The sequence below is a fragment of the Chionomys nivalis genome, chromosome 18 (genome assembly GCF_950005125.1).
Source record: "Chionomys nivalis chromosome 18, mChiNiv1.1, whole genome shotgun sequence".
In the NCBI taxonomy this organism is placed as follows: domain Eukaryota; kingdom Metazoa; phylum Chordata; class Mammalia; order Rodentia; family Cricetidae; genus Chionomys; species Chionomys nivalis.
The window spans coordinates 23990559-24013733 of NC_080103.1; the positions used below are offsets into that span (position 1 = coordinate 23990559).

Sequence of the window (23175 nt, forward strand, 5' to 3'; positions counted from 1 at the left end):
TACACTTCTGAGACCCCTATTGTATATATACAGCCTTACATTCTGCCCTCTCACCATTCACACACGCATTCAAGCATACATTCACCAGTGTGTGAAGGAAGGACAAAGGTGAAACCCTATATTTGTTCTACCTAAAGGAAAGGCAGTGCTACAGACTCCATTTACACTTGGCCTTCTCATCACCTATCAGACAAGACGTGGCTCTTGTATTTCTTCGCATGCAACTGAGCCTACACTTGATGGGGAGCTCTGGCAGCCCACAGACCTGTTATTGTTAAACTTGAATAGTTTGGTGGTATTGAATGGTTTGGAATGGTATGGAATGCTTGGGCTATTGCTTGCATTCTCAATATTCTTTTCCAACAAAGATGAAAACCAGCATGGTTTTCCAAGTGAGTATTCTAAGATCTGCCCTACAGATGAGAACTGAGGACCCTTTTGGATTTGAGAACAAGGTAGCGGAGGCACTGACTAGTAGGCCTCTTTCGAGCCACTGAAAATGCTTGATTGGAATTGCTCTCTCAAGTTTGCACCATCTATATTTATTACTTATGGAGCTTTGGTAATTCAAGAATAGCAGGTTTCGAATCCATTTAGTGCTTCCATTCGGAACCACTTGCTCCCACCAAGCTGGCTGTGTCAGTATTTGCCCCTTACGGCTCCTCTGAATGAAGCCATTAGTATGTGGAGAGTTCCACAACGTAAGTCTGGACACCCTTGCCCCATCACTCAGGGTTACACTAGGTCTCTGATATAATGGAGGTAGGTGGGCTTTGTTTAACAATTCCAAATCAAAGTTAAGTATCAGGGGAAACAAGAACCGCTGCTGGAAAGCAATGGCTCTTAGCATGACTGCTAAATCAGGAGAAATCTCCCAATTGGGGTCAGCCCTGAACTTTCTCTTCTAGCTGATCAAATGAGCCTTGGTCTCCAGGAGAACGACCCAGTATATTTGTAATGCTTATCCACTGCCACTTTCTGTCTTCTGTTTTCCTAATATTTTCTCTTTTCAATTACCTCTGAGAGGCTCCGAATGGCTATTTAAAGAGCACTGTTTTCCCACCCAGAGAAGCTGGACAGCAGGTGTATCAACAGTTTTCTTGGGGCATTTACTATTCATCTTTCTTATTTGTGTGGGGCTCAGCAAGGGAAATGATGCTGATTTCGAGTTAGTGGGAAGGAAATTAAAAGTTAGGATTCAATGAATCCTTCACTTTAAAGGCAAAATGAAACTTTTGGTGATTGAACTAAAAGAGTTAAATAAGTGTCTGTAGGACTGGAAGTGCTCTCAAACATGACAGATACCTTCTCGTTTAGGTGCCATGCTGCCTGTCAACAGATTCAATGCGTAAGGTCATCTGGTGAAATGTGAACTGGACATTTTTAATGTAACACAGCAAATAGGAAGAGGCATTGACTAGAGGCAATTGAAAAATTACAAGGTAGGTTCAAGGTATTTGTCTTGGGAGGTATAATCTTCATCTCACAGAAGCAATTGGAAACATCGTCCTAATATCTCTGTGATCACAAGTTGTCAAGCCTACAGAAGTTAATATCCATGAAATAAAAAAGAATGAAAGAAAAAGAAGAAAGCCTCCTGGATTATGATAGCAGAAGAATTGCTGTCGGAAACGATCAGAAAATAATAAAGGTAGTTATAGAAATCCTTAACTTCTGACTTTCAAAGGATTAAGAACACCTTAAGTAGCCGCCTTTAATCCCAGCACTGGGGAGACAGAGGCAGGGGGATCTCTGAGAGTTCGAGGCCAGCCTGGTCTACAAGAGCTAGTGCCAGGACAGGTTCCAAAGCTACAGAGAAACCCTGCCTCGAAAAACTAAAAAAAAAAAAAAAAAAAAAAGAGCACTAGTAATCTGGAAGATGATGTTTCTGTCTATTTTAATTTTTGTTATTGAGAAAGAGTGAAAGAACATGAAGTTGGGTGGGTAGGGAGGTAAGGAAGATCTGTGAGGTGCTGGGATGTAAAAGTAATATGATCAAATATATTGCGTGAAAGAATAATAGAAACCAACATGAGTAGTGTAAGAAAATTCTGGGGTACACAAGAGAGGAATGTTTAGAGTGTGGAGCCTGATGGAGTGCCCCAATATGGTGCCCAAAGAAAACTGCACTGATATTCTTGGCATACCTGCCCTCTGCCCCACAGGCTTGGTCTGAAGTCAAAGCTGGAAAATTTGAGGCATCTTCCAAAGAATCTCTTTTGACACAAGAGTGTCCAAAGCCATCACTGAAAAGGACACATTCATCATCTGTTCTAACTTTCCCACAGCCTAGGGAATCTGCCGTTTGTCTCAGCAGACCTCACTGTCTTCCCAGACAGCGAGAGATAACTGTTGTTAGAAAATGCTCAACTGAAGCAATATCTTTCATTTTACCCACATTCCTTGTTCTGTCTCCATTAACCAGCTGGGCTTCTTGATTCATCACAGCCCTCAGGGGGCTGTGTGGTGGTTTGAATGTAAAATGTCCCACGGAGGCTCATGAGTTTGAATGCTAACAGCTGGTGGCACTGCTTGGGAAGGTGATGGGACCTCGAGGAGGTAGAACCTAACTGGAGAAAAGTGGCTGATGTGAGCCTTGGAGTTCTGTAGCCTGGTCACGTTTCCTGGTGGCTCTCGTTTGCTGAATGCAGGTGTAGTGTGGCTGGCCTCCTGTCCCTGCTTCATGTCTTTCCTGTGATGAGGAAGTGCTTCCCCATGAACTATTAACCAGAATAATTCTTTCTTGCCTTCAATTGCTTCTTATTAGGTGTTTGTCATAGCAATGAGAAAAGTTATAAACACTGGCTGACATCTGTAATCTGACAAATTATATGTTTGCCAGTATGCTTCAACTCTTCACATGGAAAATACCTTCATCAAGCGATCAGCTGTCCCGCACCCATACCTTGCTATGCTAGAAGTGTTCTAAAGTGGAGCGCACTGAAGCATTATCCTTTGGTGGGATCATGACCTTTGGCCTTTTTTCAGCTAAAACTGTGTTATCCCCTTTGTCAGACAGAGCATTCTGTCTTTGGGATAGATTCAGGCATCATCTGGGACCTTAGCATCTTTGGCACTTAAATAATTGTTCAAATAGTTCCCTCCCACCTGGGATTGTAGAAGTTATGTCCGGCCTCGGTGTGCAGCAGAGTGTCAACATACAGTAAGAACTAACTGAACCCTCACTGGAAGTAGGTTAAGTGTGTGAGACACTTGACTATTAAGTTAGATTTTTAAAGAAGCTTCCTTTTTCCATACATGCACATTTTAAAAGGTCTTATTAATTTTGTCAAAAATGTTATGAATTTTTTCGATATCGTGGGCATCAGTTCATAGGGTTTCAGAAGCAGTTGCACCACCATACTTTCATTTCCTGATTTTGTATGTTACTCTGAGTACTGACTTGGTGACCTAACTGAGCTCCTACCCCAGAGCAGTCTAGTTTGCCTTTGGGGATGGGGTTCCTGTAGGTCAGAGGTTCCTCCTCAGGTGAGTTGGATCCAGCATGGCTGCCAGTATTCCAGAAAACCTTTTGCTTCCTTCTAATTCAATCTGAATGCCGAATGACACACTTCCTAGGGTCTTGACAATTGACAGTTGTCAGAGTGACAACTAGACAGAACCAAGCAAGAAGCAGAATCGAGGGAGTAGCTGAATTCCTGAAAAACCTCGGCCTCCTCTCTGAGAAGACATGCACATCCCTTCCTTTCATTGGCCTTTTTCTCCCTCATTATTTTTCTCTATTTGCGTAATGTGACAGACCCACAATGCCAAGAATTGGATCTGCATGTTTGTTTCTTTTGTTGTTCTTGGCCATGAAAAAGAATCCTTCATGGTATTTACTGCTTAATTGGGCTTTATCTGGATACAGTAACTACAATTCTGGATGGGAGCTCAACTTAAAAACAAACTAACCACACAAAACAAAACAAACAAGTAAAACCAACCATCCAACCACCTAACCAATGAATCAGCCAAATGAACAAAGAACTGGTAACAGGGACATGGCAATCTTTATAATGTCAATACTTGGACAATGAGGCAGAAAGATTATTCTGAGTTCGAGACCAGTCTGGCTACATATTGATTTCTAGGCTAGCCTCTGCTACAGCAAAAGATTGCTATCTCAAAACAAATCTAACAAATTAAAACAAAGAAATAAAAAACCCTAAAACAATAGCAATAAAATTCACATATTTTTTTTTTTACTTTTTTGGTGAAAAATTTGCATCAACATATGTCAACAATATTAGCAAAATACTTTTTTAATCAAATAGCTCGATATTTTTAATTCATTAGTATTGGGAAGTAAAAGAACATTTTAAGTTCTAAATTTACATAAGACAGTAACCCTCTTAAATGATCTTTCATTAATAATACACTCTCACTTTCACAATGCCTTTTCCACACAGTCTTTTGTCTTGATTAAAAAAATATTTCACTGTCTGGTCTGTCTAATTTATACTCCAAGTCTACCTCTTCTTGCAGTACACCTCTTCTTTGAAATCCAAGTATTTCCTTGAAGTAGGTTTATCCTTGTGTATCCCTATACCAAGCAAAAGCTGGTTCTATCTCGTTATTGGCATTAAAACCTAATGGTCTTGATGGTTATTCTATTAGGACCTTTTAAATGGGTCAGAAGCCCAAACCTATTTTCTTTTGTGGCATGTGATTTCACATAGCATAAGGTATGTAAAAATGAGTATTGGTAACTTAAATAAACAATGTGGGGTTTCAATGTATCTTGTTGTTTGTGTCCTCCTGGAACATGACATATCTCTTACTAGAGCTACTCGTTTAAACGTGGAGATTTACATTCTACTTAGCTAAAAACACTGCAAACTAATAGACAGTCTTTTGGGGCTTGGACTAAATTAGCCCTTCATATGTTATAGGAAGCATTATTCTACTTCTTTTTAGCTTGTTTTCTGAGACTTCTGGTTTCAAAACATTATTATTTGAAATTGTTTCTTTATTTTCAAACTCCTTTCCTTTCTTTCCTTCCTTCCTACCTGTGGAGACACAGAACTGGCTTAGAGTACAGGCTCCTCCTGGGACAGATGAGACGAAGTTGGGAAACGGTTGCTTGGCAAACCAAGCATAGATGAAAGCAAACTTTCTCTGCCCATTTCTCATGTGTTCTGTCAGAATCTGTAGCCTGGATAAAGAAGTGGCCTTTGAGTTCTTCACGCTCTATCAGATATAAAGGAGTGCTTTGCTTCTGTATACTTTTACCTTGCTTCTATGTACTTCTTTTCATTTTTATTACTGTTATTAATTGAGGTATTGTTTCTTACAAGGTGAGGTAAGAGTTTCTCATGATCATGTATGGGAGTAAAGGGGGGTTTCAGAGTTGAGGTAATGCTTTTTAGTTTGTATAAAAAGCCATACAAAATAAAGCTTGTTATACAGTTGTTTATACTCTGCATCCCCTGTACCCTGATTTGTGTGAGACCCTTACCCAGGGACCCCAGTGCACTAGATGTTGACACCTACCTATCTTCTTTCTTTCTTTCTTTCTTTCTTTCTTTCTTTCTTTCTTTCTTTCTTTCTTTCTTCCTTCCTTCCTTCCTTCCTTCCTTCCTTCCTTCCTTTCTTTCTTTTTTGACAACCTTCACACTAAACTAATCTTTATCCCACCAAAACACAAATCTCTCTCCCTCCCTCCCTCCCTCCCTCCCTCCCTCCCTCCCTCCCTCCCTCCCTCCCTCCCTTCCTTCCTTCTTTTTCTTCTTTATAAATGAGTTCATGTAGCCAATAATATCCTTGAACTCTCTATGAACCATGGATGATACTGAATTCTTTATCTTCTTGCATCTACGTCCCAAACACTAGGACCATAGGTGTGAGGCTCCATACTTGACTGAAGTCCTCTTGCTTATATTTTGGTTTTGGATCACGTGTTTCATGCTCTCCAAGACAATTCAGCATTGTGGTTTCCAAATTTTTCACATTTTTTCAATAGAGAAAACACATACACTATGGGGCACAGAACTGACAGACAGTTCTTTGGCAGAAAGTTTGTATGTGAAGCTGGAGTTCTTTCACTTCCACAGATGACACACAGTGGCTTTTGGAATCAGTTTTGCTTCAGTCTCTTTTATCAACCCTACATCTAACTAAGGCGTTTTTAGAAGTACCTATATCATCATGGTAATATAATAGCAGTGGACAGTCTGGCTGTAAGATACACACTAAAATCACACACTGTGCTTTTGAATATGAAGTTTTATCTAGTTCATTGATCAACAAATGATGGGAAGGAAATAATAGCCATTTAATTTTTGTTATGCACTGCGAAGGTCACAGCCATTATTTCCCTTGGATTGTCACAGTTTCCGTACATGTATGGCCTTATTACTGTCTCTGTTGTTACATGCAAATCCAGACTTAAGAACTCTAAGTGGTTTCTAGGGAATTCAAAGCAGTTTCTAGGATTCAAGAAATCCAAGGTGTACATTTGGTTTCATTCACAGGATATAAGTGACATTGTCATGATTTCATTATTTCTTGTTTTTTTCCTATTTATTTCTTTTCTCAATTTCAATTTCTTTTGGACTTTAGCTCCACGTTGAACCTTTTACAAGACTTCTGGAGGTTAAGAGAACTAGAGCTATGGGCCTGAACCTCTCTAACTCTAGTACCTATAACATACATTCTGAATTCATCACTGAGAGCTACTAGATACAATATATTTTACAAATAATTTATATATAATTAATTATATATATGTCAGACAATATATATTTCAGCTCATTCAATTTCACGGACAATACTACTCTATTTTCTTCTTGATATTGTTTTTTGTCATAAATTTGTTAATTTTTCTACCACTAATACTGTGTCTAATACTGGTTTTAGTAAAAAGCTTTCAAAGTAAGTTAAAAAAAAACCAAAAAACTAACAAAAACATGTGTGCTCAAAAGTAAATTTGAAATACATTAAATATATATATGTCAAATCCAGTCTTGAGATATTCCAATCCTTCGTTTAATGAAGTGCAAGAATGTTTCCAAAAAGAAATCTTATTCTTACAAACTTTTTCCTTAAAAGTATATGCTGGGTACCACACCTTTCCTATATGACACTTTCAGTTCTTTTCCATGACATGAAACTTCTTGGCAGAATTCAAGAAATCACATAATCTACTTTCTTTAAAAATATTTTCTGTCATACCCAGACACATTCATGTGAACACAAGAGAGAGAGAGAGAGAGAGAGAGAGAGAGAGAGAGAGAGAGAGAGAGAGAGAGAGATACCAGGACACACACACACACTTCTCAAATCACACGAAAACCGTTTGATATTCCTCAGGCAATATATTGACTCATGCATCTCTGTGCACTTGCTGCCTTGGAAGGCTCCCAAGAAATTCCTCACTAGTTACCTCATGGGCCTCTTATTTCCAGGGCTTCATTCTCCACCAAGCATCACTCACGTATCAGTGTGCACATTTCCCTTAGCTCTGGCTTCATTCTCTCCTATTTTTACTCAACCCAATGACCTTACATCACAGCAGCTATCTGTTCACATCCCTGAGGCTTCTAACCTTTACCCAATACCCATATTTCAGGAAACACTCAATACCTACTCAAATGTTTTCCTAGCCAGTGATCCACATAAAAGCGTTAGAGTTGCTGGTCATGGAGACACAGAGGGTTTTGTTAATTGTAAATCAGAGACTCAAATCCAGCCTTCTGGTTACAGAAAGAAATCTCAGGGGACAAGCTTCTTATGGTGTCCTAATCACTAGTGCAGAACTAGCTGAGTGAGGGTTATACTGCCTTATGATAAAATTAATTTGTATCCTCATCAAAGTCTGGTCCTTATTACATTCCAGTAGGACCCCTTCTTCCTTCCTTCCTTCCTTCCTTCCTTCCTTCCTTCCTTCCTTCCTTCCTTCCTTCCTTCCTTCCTTCCTCCCTCCCTCCCTCCCTCCCTCCCTCCCTCCCTCCCTCCCTCCCTCCCTCCCTCCCTCCCTTCCTTCCTTTTTTCTTTCTTCCTCATCAGACTTTACATTAGGAAATAGGAATAGTAGCGCAAATTTCTAAAACCTGTATTCAGGAAGTTGAGGCACAAGCATCATGAGTTCAAGATCAGTCTGGGCTACATAATAAGGTTCTGTCTCAAACAAACATTTACAGAAGCATTTCCCATGAAACTTTCCCTCTGAGGAGTTTCTCTCAACTACAATATCTCTATTCTTTTTATGTTGAATCTTGGTACCTGTTTCTACCTTGGCATCTCTTTCTCCTTTGCTGCTTTTGACTGAGGGCCAGCTCTGGGTCTCATGTTCATCTCTTTGAGGACTGATGGTCTGCCTTCTAAGTCCTGCTTTATGTCATTTTAGGAATCACTTTTAAGGATAAGTGCTTTCAGGAAAATTACAGCAGACAGGACTTTTAATCCTTAGCCTTATCTCGAGTTACTCTGCAATCATGATGCTTGACTTCTGGCTATTTGAGTGTCCTTCAGTGTTCCTCTCAGTGCCCAGCTCTTGACACCCATTCTAATATTGACCTGTCCAATACCAGATATCTTTGCCTATTGTCATGGTCTAGCTTTTCATAGCATGTCATTTTATGTTACATACAAATAGGCTGCCAGAAACCTAGAAATTCCATGAGTGGCAGATAGAAAATTAGATTAGTTTCTGAACATAGTTACAGTAAAATCTTACGCCAGTAGTCATTATGATAGTATTTTCAATCTTTAATTTCATATAGAAAATAAAATGATTGTGTTGTAGAAATAACATAACTTCTTGTAGAAATTGTCTCCAGACAATTTTTGCATGGTGCCATTTCATTCAAATGAGAAATAAGTACACAGAATTATCCCTGTGCTGCCCAGTAGGGTAGACACAGAGCCCTTAACTCCCGTCAGACAGGTAGTGTGGATTGATATATTCTGTAATTAAAGAATACCCAGTCGCTTCCAAAGACCATAAAAATTAGAATATACATCTTTAGTAATTATGAAACTAACTATATGTTCAAATGATAATATCCTTCATATTTAAGGCTATGTATAAAAGTCAGCTATTGAAACCTCTTTTCCATTCATCTTTATCTTTGATTTTTTGATGTGACGGCAATACAACTGAAATAACCGCTGTGGTTTGCTCTATTTTTTATCAGTTATCTCTGCTTCAGAGGACATGGCTTGCGGGCATTTCATATTTGTGAGTTTATAGACATGGGAAGGGAAGTGAATAAAGAATTAAAAGGCAGACAAAGTTACAAGGGGGACCAGAAGCTTCTGCTCAGATTTGAGCATTTCGATTGCATGTACCGACCTGCATGCCACCTGCTTAACGAGCTTCTGAGAAGACTTGCTAGTCCCCAGAGGAATGAGGCTGGACTCACTCTCTGGCACCAAACCCTGACATCCTAACAAACCCTGAAGTCCTAAAATCAATATTGATTTTTTTTTTTTTGGTTTTTCGAGACAGGGTCTCTCTGTAGCTTTGGTGCCTGTCCCGGAACTAGCTCTGTAGACCAGGCTGGCCTCGAACTCCCAGAGATCCGCCTGCCTCTGCCTCCCGAGTGCTGGGATTAAAGGCATGTGCCACCACCGCCTGGCATTCAATATTGATTTTGGTCATTTATTTTACCATGTTATTTCCATATGCCTAAGACTGATTACCTTCGGGATCCAGGTTAAGATTCAGTGATGGACATGATAGCAAGGGTGGTTATAAGTTATGTAGATATTGTTGAATTTATGAACTTTGCAGTTCCACGGTAGCTTTCAGTGCAGGAAATATATTAACCACATACACATCGCACTTCATTTTGTGGTGAGGATTTCCAAGCCGGGTTCCCTATTGTGCCACTTAATTTATGGTCCTACCAGGTATACGCATTGCCATACAATATTTCAATGTAAGTTGCACTAGCCATCAGAGGACAATCAGGCAAGCTTCAGGGAACAGCTGATAGATCACTCTTCTGCATGCAGGCTGGGGCACTTAGTAGCCTTTGGAGCTTATCAGCTGGTTGGGTCTTTTTCTGCTCTGAGATGCTGCACACACCAGCCTAGACAAGCGGAATCAGCCATGCTGCAGCAGGCAGAGGGCAGCTCCCACGGTTACTTACGTTGACAGCCGTAGTGCCAGGAATTTCCTGGCAGACACTCATCACATTTAGGCCCTGTCGTTCCAGTCTTACACTCACAAAATCCTGAGCCATTACAACGATCATGGACTGAGCCCAAAGGGTTACAATAACACTCTGTAGAAACAAGACAACACACAGACTGGAGACACTTCTCATGGCTTAGAGGTTATCAACACAGGAGCTTCATTTACTTAGATGCATTCACTTACTTAGCGGAAGATGTCCATTAATGAAATGCTTTGGCAAGTCTGCCTATTTCGGGGCCATTTATTTACTTGCTCAGCCTTCCATGGCCTCGTTTTTATGATATGGGAGGAAAATATCTGAACCCTTCCAAGGAAATAAGACATCATGCTTTCGCCAGTAACAGATCATAATGGAGATTCCATTTGTTGGAGCATTTTTTAGATTGTTTAATGAATGCCATGAGAAGTGTGTATATCAAGGATAAATCAATATTCCATCAGTGTAAAATCTGTTTTAAATTATTCAAATGGGTTTATCTGCTACACTCAATATCTGAGAATGGCTGAGCATCTTCAAGTGCAATATGGGTGCACTTTACTCATTTAAGGGTAGTTTTGCTTCACGATCTGGGATGGGGCCTTAACTTATTTATGTAGAGCCTACTTTGAGATGAGCCCTTAGAGCTGGTATTTGCTGGGCATAATCACATAGCTTTTATGAACAACCATGAAAGACAAATAAATTTCATACTCCCAGATAAATCTCAACAAAGACAAACGTTGAGATGTATATTTTTCATTGCAACTTTGTTCGCACGGCAAGGTAATTTTCTTACATAATAAAAATGATTCCTTGAGTCCTCACAGACCCTTGCCAGGGCGTTTTAATGTCTGAAGCTCTAGAGTGTTCAAAGCTGAAGGTGGAACTGGGCAACCTATCGTTCCCCCAGCTTCAGGCACTCGGGTGGTTTGTGGCAAGGGATTTCAGAACCGCTCTTCCTCTCCTTGCTCCCATGCTGCGAGATCTTGGCTGGGCTGCTATGGATTTCTGTTTCTCAATTTTCTTTGTTTTAAGATGGATCCTTTATAATGTTCTCTTGCTCAAAATTAAAATAAAATCATATAGTAACCCATTGACTGAAGCCCTGTGGAGTTTACCTTAATTATAACTGAGCTTATGTCACTGGCAATGAGACTTTGGAGTTATCATGATGAAGAGACCGGGAGGTTTTTATTCGAACTTTGTCATTGAGACAAATGAAAATTTCTTCAAATGTTGTGTAGTCAGTACTTAAAATTATGATTTATTTTGTATCAAGTCAGGCTTTTGAGCTAAACATCCTCATGAAACAAACATTTATAAAACTAACCGTGTGTGTGTGTGTGGAGGGGAACAAAACCAAAATTTCTTCTTTTCTTGGCTTGACTTGCATTTAATAACCAGGCTTTTGAAGTGGCATCTTCTATTCTAATGTATGTCTAGGAATAGTTTAAAATTGTTTTTTCATGCTTGGACATTTGTGTTCACTGAGTTTGGGCTACACTGGAATGATTCTCACTTGATAAGATGTATCCATTGTTGATGAGTCACTGATATTTTGTAAATTTTTTATGATTTATTTATCTTTATTTTATGTGCACTGGTGTGAAGGTGTCAGATCCCCTAGACTGGATTTTCAGACAGTTGTGAGCTACCATGTGGGTGCTGGGAATTGAACCTGGGGCCTCTGGAAGAGCAGTCAGTGCTCTTAACCACTGAGCCATCTCTCCAGCCCCAGCACTGCTATTTTGTAAGTCAGTTAGTAGAATTACATCTGGGCATCATGGATCACATGCTGTTCCAGTTAGTTCTCCTTGGTCAATAAGATAGGTTTTAAACAAAATGTAAAACTACACACCAGCACCTAAAGCTCAGTATGTCCCAGTGCTTGCTATAAGAAAGATAGCAAATGAAATCTTAGTCAGGAAAATAAATGGCAAGGAGACATAAGGTTTTTCCCTCCTTCACCTTTCACACAAATAATTCAGTTTTTCAGATGTATGAAGCTCTATTCAGTGGTAGATGGGGAGTGAGGACGGCAGAAGGGATGAGGAAAATACATGCTGTCAGATTGCGAAACAGCAGAAAATACTTCACACAGCTCAATTAAAGCATTATAGCTTTACACTACAATTTCTTTATGGGCATTAAAATCATCTTGAGTTTCCTTTTGTTCTGTGTAAGGTGCCTCTGATTACCTGATGCTGGGTTTCAAGGAGGATTAAAAATAATGCCTCCTAACTTTGAGATATGTTTAGTAGCAACTGCTGAGCCCCGTGTTTTTGATGCAAAGCTTATGAGGGGAATTATTAACAGTGATTACCCAAGGTCAGAAACCATGTGTCCTTGAGCTTCCCACTTAATGCTCAAGTTTCTAGGAAACAGAAGCATGCAAGGATGCCATTATCATGTAATTGTTGCATCATCAGGGGGAAATGTCATGCATCCCCGAAGACACGACTGTGTTTGGAGTTTGTATGAAAACTGGGTAAATTCAACAACAGTAACTACAATGCAGCAATCACCATAGCAACATGAACTAGCCAACTGCATTGCATATCTGCCATAGTACAAGATGACTTTAAGATGTCTTGATAGACCTTGGGTAGATCAGAGATGTGAGATATTCCCTCAAAGTTGGGATAGTGCATATAACTGCCAATTGCTAAAGAATTTGCAAGGTGTCTTTTAAAGAGCTTTTTTTTAAAAAAAAAAATTAGAGGTGATGCAGATAGAATTAAAAGTGTCTGAGATTAGTTCTCAGTGAGTGAGAATGACTTAAGCAAATATCCATTTGATTTCATTAGTTCTTTCTGTACTAATAGCATTAAAATTAGTTCTCAATTGCTATAGTAGGGCCTCACAAATTAAATATTCAATCTTCCTCTGCAATGTCTTTTTTTGCTTTGCTTTATTTAAAATGTCTAAATTGAAACATTTTAATTTCATGTATTTTGTATTTAGAAAAAAACGGGTTAGGATTTATTCCAGTGTTCCTATTGACTTTACCTTTTCTGTTCTTCCTATATTTATAGCATGATGCTTATGCATTTTCACAAGTGGGATTCAGCAGAATATTTCCTGTGCTCAAAATTTCAGGCAGCTGTGCATCTTCTGGTTCTTATTACTATCCCCAAGTCTTTGTAATCCAAGTGTTGGAAAGGTAATTGGACTCCTGCTCATAAGATACCAGTGGGAGGGCTGCTGTCCTACATGAAGCATACTAGAGGTAAAATCTAGGCATCTTTAGTTTTGCTAGCGGTTCCAGAGTGGTTAGGAGGGAGTGTTCAGTATGGAGTCAGGATGCTCTTTGCTAAGAGTGTGGAAGTTGGGTCAATATGTCTTTTTTTTTTTTTCAGGTGTGAAAGAGGAAAAGTCATTATTTATAATACTTACCCTACTGTTTTTAATAAGAATTTTTGTTTTTTAAAACTGCAAGTCAGTGCATACTTTGCCAAATGTTTCCTGTCCACTTGCTTACAAACAAGCCAGGAGGGTTAGAGGACTTACCTAAGGCACACAGCTAGGGAATAGCAAGTTGGGACTTGAACCCAGCTCTCCAGCATCTACCTCCAGTGCTTTCTCCACTAATTCCCAGATAACAAATAAGGAAGCACTTTGAAAAATAGAAAATACTGCAAACATAAACAGTATTGTGCACATTTGGTCCAAATAAACTCATAATAATCATACAGCTAATTAGTGATATTTGGCAAGAATCTCTGTGACTGTCACACCACAGGCAGAAAAGAGGGATCCTAGACATATAGTTGAAATGGAAAACTGTTTCTTTTCCTTTCTAATGAAAAGATTACTCGTCAGTTTCCATCTTGCATGCTCTACTCTTCCAACTTACAAACTCTCCTGAACTTTATCTCTGTTGGAAACTTGGTCTTTAAGAATGGCGGCCTGTATAACTGCTGGTGTAGCAACAGACATCACGCTTCAAACAGTCGCATTTTCAGAGGACAGTATAGAATGAAATTCCATTTATTGTTTTTCTATTAGGCTTTCTTCCTCTACTGTTTTTGAGGTAGGGTCTCATGCAATGCAGGCTGGTCTCCATTCGCTATATAGCTAAGGCCTGCCTTAAAAATCCTGACATTTTTGCATTCACTTGCCACTTGTAGAGATTATAAGTGTTCCCAGTCAAGCTTGCCTCCAGACCCCTTCCTTAGAGTCAGGTCCTTCTACAGAGAAGGTAGGAGAAGCTTTTCAGAAAAGAAGGAACACGTGATCCTTTCCAGGTGAGAAGAATTAGTCACGGGCGAGGGATCTCCCATCCCAGGACCCTATTTTCTAGGGCTAATGTATCTTATAATCTAACAATATATAACCTGGAGAAGTTTTGAGAAATTACCTGTTCTTTGGGGAACAATAGAAAAATCCAATAAATGGAATTTCATTACTGTAGATGGAAAAGGTAGACAAACTTCTGCATTAGAACTTGCTAGTAGTTTTCAATTCTTAATGGCAACATTTTTATGTACCAATAGTTGTAGATCATCAATTATACTCAAATCTCTACCACAAAGCTTCATATCAAATATAGTTAATTATCATTTTAAAGGTTGAATTACAATTTGAGGTGATTAAGATTTCATGCAAAAGAAAAAGACAAAAGGAAGAAAGAAAAGAGAACGGAGAAAGAAAATTCAAATATTCTTACTTTCCTAAAGATGATTTCTCATGACATCATCTTTAATGTAATAATATTAGGATTCATATTCTAACCCCCCTCCCGCACCAAGTATGAGTTTATCCAAATGCAAGCGAATTTTTAGTCTCCTACAGGGATATTTGCTCCATTGATGACATTCATTCTGGTCAGCAATTTGCACATCACCAGCCTCTCAACCCTAGCCAGATCCCCATAGCTCCAAAGGCACAGAACAAAAGCTGAAATCATAATGGAACTGACCTATGCACACATTCTCATCGTCCAGCTGTGCAGAAGCATTTCTGAAGTAGCCCAGCCTGCATAACTCACAGTGCTGCCCTCTAGTGTTGTGTTTACAGCTCACGCAAATAACTGTGTTTAGCAGATCGATATAACTGCACCGATTGGAGTGGCCGAAGCATTCACAGTCTTGCAAGGAAGAACAGAAATGTATACAGAATGTATACAGCAGCAGAGAAATAGCACACTGCATGCTTGAGTGAAATGAGGGATGGAGAAAAGGTGGTGGGGATGACATTACATATATGGCAACCAACAAAACACATGGTGACAACAGGTGGCTGTGACTGGCATGAAAGTAGTGGTTGTTTCAAGCAGGATAGAAAGGTCGGACAAACACCACTAAAGACTGCTAGTTCTTGGCAGACAGGATGAACAGAAGCATTTGCAGGTGCATACCTTTTAAAATTTAGGAAGAACTCAATTTCAACTGATGCAAAAGTCTAATTTTGTACGTGAAAAACTTTACTGACTTTGCATCATTTTCCCCATTCTCCTTCCATCTTTGCGATCCTAAAAGGAGGGAGGGAAGCACATGAGCAGCAGGTGTGTGGATCCGCTGACTCCCATGGCTCTTTTGTCTCACTATTTTCTTCTTTGCTTGCTTGCCTGCTTTATAGACGTCATGGCAAGCTCAAAAGGATTTCGGCAATGACGCTATTCTTAATTTTGTTTTTTGCCAATGTTAAGAGACTATGTCTTTCTTGTCTCTTTCAGGTCCAACACACAAGATTATGTGTTACAGAAATGCAAAATATGGGGAGATTATTGCTATGGGTAAACACTTAAAATTTTTTTCTCTCAATCCTTACTATGTCTAGTACCAAAGAGAGATCAGAAACCTACTGTACCCGATTTACCTTCCCTTTCTCTGTAAAATGTCAGAGATGACCATGAGGCTATAGGAGTGACTATAGTAGGAACTGCAGAGACGTGAAGAGGATGGGAGCTGGTAGGGAATGGAGAGTCATTAGATTTTTCTCTCTTGCATCTCAACCAACACAAAAAGTTTCTTTAATCTAATTCAACCTTTAAGGATAAATGGTAAAGACAATACCTTTATTGGCATAAATAAATATTTAATAACTATCATAAAATTGGGAAGGACACTTCTGTGGGAACCAAAGTATGGGAAATTGCCCAGTTGATATTTAAAAGAAAAGTGAACTATGATTCTGCAAACTGTGTTTATCTATAAATACTCATCTTATTAATGTCTTATCTTTTTTATGCAATTATGAAGCTGAATAAAGTCACTATTTGAGCTCATTCATTCATTCTTTCATCCATTCCATATTTTATGGAAACAGCCTCAGAACTCTTATAGAAATTAATTTACTTTTTAACTTACATAAATCTTTTTTAGAAACATAACACTTTAATAATCAGAGTGAAAACGAGCATATAAATTAAGATATAATAAGGAGAGATGACACATGCCTATACACATATTTACTATGTACTATATTTGCTGTGCTTCCACTTATCAGATCAGTGTAGATTCACTGGTCAGAGATCTGGTTACTCCAGTAGACACCGAGATCAGGGTCAAGATCCTGATGAAAAGAAATCCAATTTGGCTAGAAGCAGAGGTGGAAATGACATGGGAGGTGAGAAAAAGTCGAAGAGAGACATGGCAATGTCTAACTTGTCGACTTTAATTGCTTAAAAGAGAAGCAAGAACAAGGCAGGAAACCAGAAGCCACGCGGCTTCCTTGACTAGAGATTAGTTATATAGGTGTGTAGGGAATAGGGCTGTGGATGAAGACAGGGAAGGACCAGGAGGAAGAAAAGGACCTAGAGAAGGGGTTTTGGAACTTCAACTTGAGAATGAAAGGATGGAAATCTATTTGAGTAGGTAACAAATGCCCTGTCAGTAACAATACCACTGATAGAAGTCAAGTTCTAGATCTTGAAGTGAACTACATTGGAAACAAATTACCCAATCTACTATATCTTCATTCCTGTGATGGCACTAACTACTAGTGGGTCCTGTTTATAATTCAAATTGTTAATATGATAGGAGAATTGGTAAAAGTTATTTAAGAAACCATAATCTTCTAAACATGTACTGTTATAAAACGTAAAGGTAAGTGGATATTAAAAATCAAAGATATTCTAGGAAGTAGGCTAATGATAACTTGATTTTTAAAGACTTTCTAGACTGTTTCTGAGATGTTGACAAAGTTGCCTTCTCTGGCAATGATATATTTGAGAATATAAACTTATAATTTGAAAGTAATTTAAAAGACACTGCAATAATACATAGATAAAATGCTTTATATACATATATCAGTTATAACTGTGAGTTGATTAAGTTGTATAGAATTTTGGTCTTGTTAATTTTTGTATGTGATGTTTTAATTTGTTTGTAAGTATTTTTATAACAGAGTTAATAAAATTTTACAAAAAGAATTATTCGTACATGATTATAATACCCCTATTATTTTTCAGTGATCTGTGAATTTACCCTCCTTTACTAATTTCCTACTCAAGCAGAGTCCATGAATAATCTCTAAGGACACAATTTGAGTTGTAATTCTGATTAAAAGTCCCAAGATCAGATAATAATTGTTCGATAATTCCTTAGTTCTTCAATTCACTGACCTACCACATCTTCTTGTCTTTTCTTGTAAATCGTAGAATCTATGGAACATTCTTATAATCTCACTTTCTTCTATCAATTCTACTATACTCTTCCTCCCACTTAGTCTCCTGGGAAAATATCTTAAGGATTAAATTAAATACTCTACCTTACCATGCTGAAATGGAAGCAGCCACACATGGATGGGACTATATTCCCCAACTATTTTGAAACAAATCTCATTGAGGTTTATGTTCATTCACTACAGCTGAGTCTTCTGGGATCCCTGACAGTCCTACCACTCTATGTTGGATTTTCTTCTCCCTTACCCATTGTTTTTGTGATTGTTTTATATATTTGTTTTTTTGTCTTTGTACTTTAAATGTCTCAGAGTTTAAGTCCTTGGAACTTTATGGTTTTTAGATGCACCCTTAATATTTTTTAAGAGTTAAAAATCTATCTATACGTAGACTTTAAAATCATCTATATGTAGAGCACTCCAAAATACTATTTTACATCCTGAACCAGCTACCTAGTTAGTGAGACTCTGTTCAGATGCGTATCTTGCATGCAGCAACCTTCTCACCATCTCTGCCAAGACCCTTAACTAACATCTTAACTTTAAGACGCTTGAAACTGAGCTGTTGGGGTCCCTTCCTAATCACATTGTTCAGCAAATGGCTTCATCTCAAGAAGTAACAACTATATTCTTCCAATTATATCCACTGCTTAGGTTGAAATTCCAGGGTTGTCCTTGGTTCCTCCCCCGCCCCTTACAACCACCAGATGAATTGATCCACTGGCTATGCTTTTATATTTGTGACAAAGATGGCCTCTTCTCTCCATCACTGCCATCTCATCCTTAGTTCACATAACACCACCCTCATTGTTGTCATCATCTCTAAGCTTCCCTTTCAGGCAGTGAGAATGACCCAATGATAGGTCATATTAGACCAGGCTACCTCACTCTTCACAGTTCTAATGGCTTTCCATCTCATTCATAAAAGAAAGCTCCCTGATTCCTAAGTCTACGAGGCCTTGACTTCTTCTGGGCTTTTTCCACTTTCTTCCTCACTTGCTGCAGGATCGTTCTTACAGCTTTTAAAACACACCCAGCACATCTCAGCAACCACACTGTCTGTCATCTAAGTTGCACACATTCCTCTCCAGACATCTCTGCAAACATTATCCAGTACTTGTTTCCCCAGTCTAGTTCCTGAGTCAAGTTCCAGGCCAAAGAAAATTCTCTCGGTACTTTATCTGGAATAAGAGCCCCTCTACTTAAACACCCTCATCTTCCAATTTCTTAATCCTTTGTGATGTTTTTCTTAGCACTTATAATGCCTGAAAATTGCATTTAAAATGTAGGTTTCACTCTACATTCAGTATAAACTCGTGTGTCCAGACTATGCCTGCTTTGTTCCCAGCTATAACCACAGAATTTAAAGCATTGCCTGACATATGCTAATCACTCAGAAATCCTATTGAATGAGAAAATAAATGAGTAAATGATGATCCCAAATCACCCTCCCTTGGGAGACAGAGAAGACACAGAAGAAAGTTTCTTTGAATTTATTCTTTTACCATTCAAATCCCAAGAGAGTCTGACTGTATCCTGCACATTAAACGATTTAGGAAAACAGCAGCACACAATAAGATATAACCGAGTTAGTGATTATATTAGCTGAGTGAATACATCTATGTACAGGCCAGTTTAGGAAGAAAAAAAGCAGGTTTCTGCAAATTGTTGTGCCTTTATGTTTTTAAATTTCAAATCACGTTGTAATGTATAATCCGATAGGCAAAACAGAGCTAAAGTCTTTAAAGCACACATACATGAGTACATGGTGTGGCGGGGCAAGCACAGGCAACCAATGTATCAAGATTCTCCTGTAGCAGGCACCTTATGGGAGGAGGTAAAGTGAAAGAGGTCGAGTCATACATGAGTGTGATTGATACTTGGAGCCAAATATTTTGTTGGGTTGGACTCTCCTTGCACTGTAGGAAATTTAGAAGAATCACCAGCCTAAGAAACAGTAGAAAACCCTAACGTGCAACAATCGAATATGTCTTCGGCCACGGATTAGTCATCTGCTCAGAAGATACTGTATTTACATCTACAATTATGTCTAGATCTATAATATATATGGTATACGTTCCATCATGCAAGGTGTGTATGATAATGAGGTACTTATTGGTGGTCAGTTAGACTAGGGCAGGCTAGAGATGCTTCAGGGAGAGAACTCATAGTTGACTTTCTATGACAACGGAGACCACGCCCCTCTGAAGTTTTCCACAAGGTTTCATCTGACTGAAACTGGCTGTGGAAGACCTCAGCAGATAGGAATCACAGGAAAGCAAAAAGTCGGAGACAAAGTCAGTTGAAGGAAAAATGATATCAGGAAGAAGAACAGATTTCATTTCCCTTCTATGCCTTTTTTTTTCTTGTTGTTTTCATAATTATAATAATACATCACCCATGTGATTATAACAATGACAACAAAATACACCCTAGGTGTATTTTTTTTTTCAAGCAAGGAAAGCCTATTCATATTAAAAGCTATTGATCAGGCATTCACATGGAAAGGAATGGGGAAAGTCACTTTAGAGAAAAGGCAAAGGAATAACAATTGTGGGAACTCTTTTTCTTTCATTGATTTAACAGTACGGCACTTCCTCTGAGGTCTTTCCCACAAAGGCAATGAAGAAACTCTAGAATTCTTTTTATTTCTATTCACTCAACTCTGCCTTGCCTCCTTATACAGCCGCTGAGCATCTTCTGAACATTTTTAATGATAAGTCTCTATTAGTGGGCTTCTTCCTGCTTCTGGAATGTGTTTGCTACTAATTAGTGCTCTGACCTCAAGAAATTAGAGGACACAGAGTCAAACTCATGTCAAGAGGCCCTTTGTAGACTGAGCATAAAGGTGAACAAAAGGGCACCAGTCCCCTCTGTCTCCTTCCTCCTTTATCTCTTTTGTTCCATTACATAGATTTGCATATCATGAATGGCGACGCTTTCTCCCATACCTATAATCACTGCTTTCCTCAAATTCTCCACCTGGATGGATGTCCCTCCAAAGAGAATCTTCAATATTCCCAGTTCAAAGTACATCTTGAGGCATGAAGACATCATTTAAATACTATCATTTTCCATTTTTTTTTTTTTTTTTTGCCTATTGACCAACTTTCACCTTTTCCCTCTATGCTTCCAATATAAATTCAGCATTGGCTGCATCTTGAAAACAGCCAGATTCATTATGTAAGAAGAAAGCTCTCCGGGTATTTTACCAAGAAGATTATATCAAGTTCAGATTTTTGTCAAGACGAGTTCCATGGAAAGTAAAATAAGAAACAAGGAGGAAGACATATGCCCAACAGCAGACTGGAAAACAAGACACACCTGTTACAGAGGACATTTAAAGGGAATTGGTGAAGAAATAAAAACATGGTCTTCATGTTTCCTGAAAAATCTTCATTCTGTGAATGACAGATGCCAGCTAGAGTGGGCCATTCATGACTTACAGATGAGCAAACTGCTCATTTTAATGTAAAGAAAGTGACAGGATCAATACTTAATCAAGACCAGATCTTCATGGATATTTTTCACATTCGTTAAATACCACGTTTGGAATCAAAAACTCTGTGTCATTTCCTTTGTCACAAAGTGAAATGGGCACCATACAGAGTCTGCCTTCTGACTTCAAAAGCCAGTCACTTTTCTTATTTTCATTACAAAGCAGCAAAAGAGTTAGTGTTTTTAAATTCCTGATCTACCAGAGAACCTAAACTGTCATAATTCCTACTCGTTCATTAGTTTTTCAGAAAACAAATTTTGCAGCATCTTTAATTGCAGTTGAATTTCTAAGTGAAGCCATTTTTTTTTCATATACATAGCGTTCTCAGTCCTCGTTGGTGCATAGGCTGGGATCAGTCAACATGCCTCACCGATAAGCTGATGGATACACTTCACAGATATTCCAGATTCATACAGTGCAATGTTTCACAACACATAACACCATGAGATCACTGTATGAATCCAAGAATTCCTACCTCGCTTGTGGTTTGCAACTTGAACAGAAGAAACTGTTGACAAAGCTAATTTGGGAGCAACTGCATAGGTTTAAAAAAATGAACAGCAAATTAGAAACAGCGAAACGTTCAAACTGTAGTTAATACCTTATTACCAACCCACTTTTTGGAGCCCTAAGTGAAGAGAATATTCATATAGTTTCTTCCTGGCAATCTGTTGCAATTACAAGGAAAGCTTCTATTTGACTGAAAATGGTTCAACATCACCATTAGTAATAAAGTTTAGAAGCTTACATTTTAGCGGGAAGGAGAAATTGCATTTAAGTAGAGTTCAGTAAGCAAAGCTTATCCTCATTACAATATGGATGTTAGGATCCCTGAATGTCCCATTTCACAGGTAGCTGTTGTATTGTTGGGGTAATGAGCAATCTCAATGCCTCCGGTTACTGTTACTCTGTCTGTTGACATATGAATCAGCTAGGCCATTTGTCGTTGTTGAACTGACTAGACAGCACAGAACAAAGTCACATGGCCAAACATTCAGCAATTTTCAGAGTTACCTTGAACATGGATCCCTCTAAAAAGTGTGATTTCCTCTTTGTGTGTATTCCATTTGTGCTGTGTACTTTGTTAATGATTGGATTGTCTTTCTAAGGAAGCCTGCTTTTTTTTTCTAATTATTCCTGATGAGTTGCTTGTGTAAATAACAACAGCACAACAACAACAAAAAATTTCCAAAACCAGAAAAGGGGCTAGGGGGTCTTTGCAAATGTTTGCAAGAAAAAAATTATAATTCCACAGACCTGACCTCTCCTAGACAGCATTCCATTTATTAGTATTTCAAATTTAAGCTCTTAATTCAGCTGTGTTACACTTTAAAGCAGATTCATTTGAGTTCCTTATCCGAATCCCAAAAAGTACAATTGTCTTTTCCTAGTGATATTTCTGAAAAATTTTTGTCCCAAGACACCAAAAACATAGTAAAATATTCAAATGGGTCAATTTCAGGATTGGAACAAAGCATTATCTTATTCGGCTGAAGACTCACTGCGAAGAAATACTAAGCCTTAGGTCCCTTCTTGTGTATTTGTTGCACTTCTGAATTCAGTAGGAAATACTGTGCGCTATTTCAAAGTTGCTCTCAGGGAACAGGCCAAGGAATAAAGCCACTAAGACTCCCCCCAGTCCTCAGAGAATTGTATTAACAGGGACTTCCATGGTCTGTATTTCTTCTTCCACATATGTACCCAGAAACTTGAAGAAATTCATTTAGAGCAGATGATTAAGGTAATTCTATTTGCTAGTAATATATGTATCTAGGACAGTCTCAATTTCATCACTGATAGTGGACTGAAAATGCAGCCCTTCCAATTTGACTCCTCAACAAATTGCTAATATATTTTGTTTTGGTTAGTAGCTATTTCCTGGTTCCTCCTTTTGCTCATTTCCTCCTCCATCTGTATTCATTAGAG

General features: G+C 38.6%; 1 protein-coding gene across 5 annotated transcripts in view; it reads right to left on the reverse strand.

The window, feature by feature from the left end:
- Ntng1 (netrin G1) overlaps nucleotides 1–23175 on the reverse strand; it is a 328456-nt gene that overhangs the window by 37330 nt on the left and 267951 nt on the right. The window contains exons 6-7 of one of the 5 annotated variants that reach the window (XM_057793613.1): nucleotides 15049–15216; nucleotides 10101–10235 (exon numbers count right to left, since the gene is read on the reverse strand). The exons of 2 other annotated variants lie outside the window; for them this stretch is intronic. In XM_057793613.1, the coding sequence (XP_057649596.1) occupies nucleotides 10101–10235; nucleotides 15049–15216 (303 nt within the window). Of the gene's footprint in view, nucleotides 1–10100; nucleotides 10236–15048; nucleotides 15217–21724; nucleotides 21785–23175 lie in introns of all 5 variants that reach the window. 2 more of the 5 variants (XM_057793614.1, XM_057793615.1) reach the window with 2 other exon arrangements.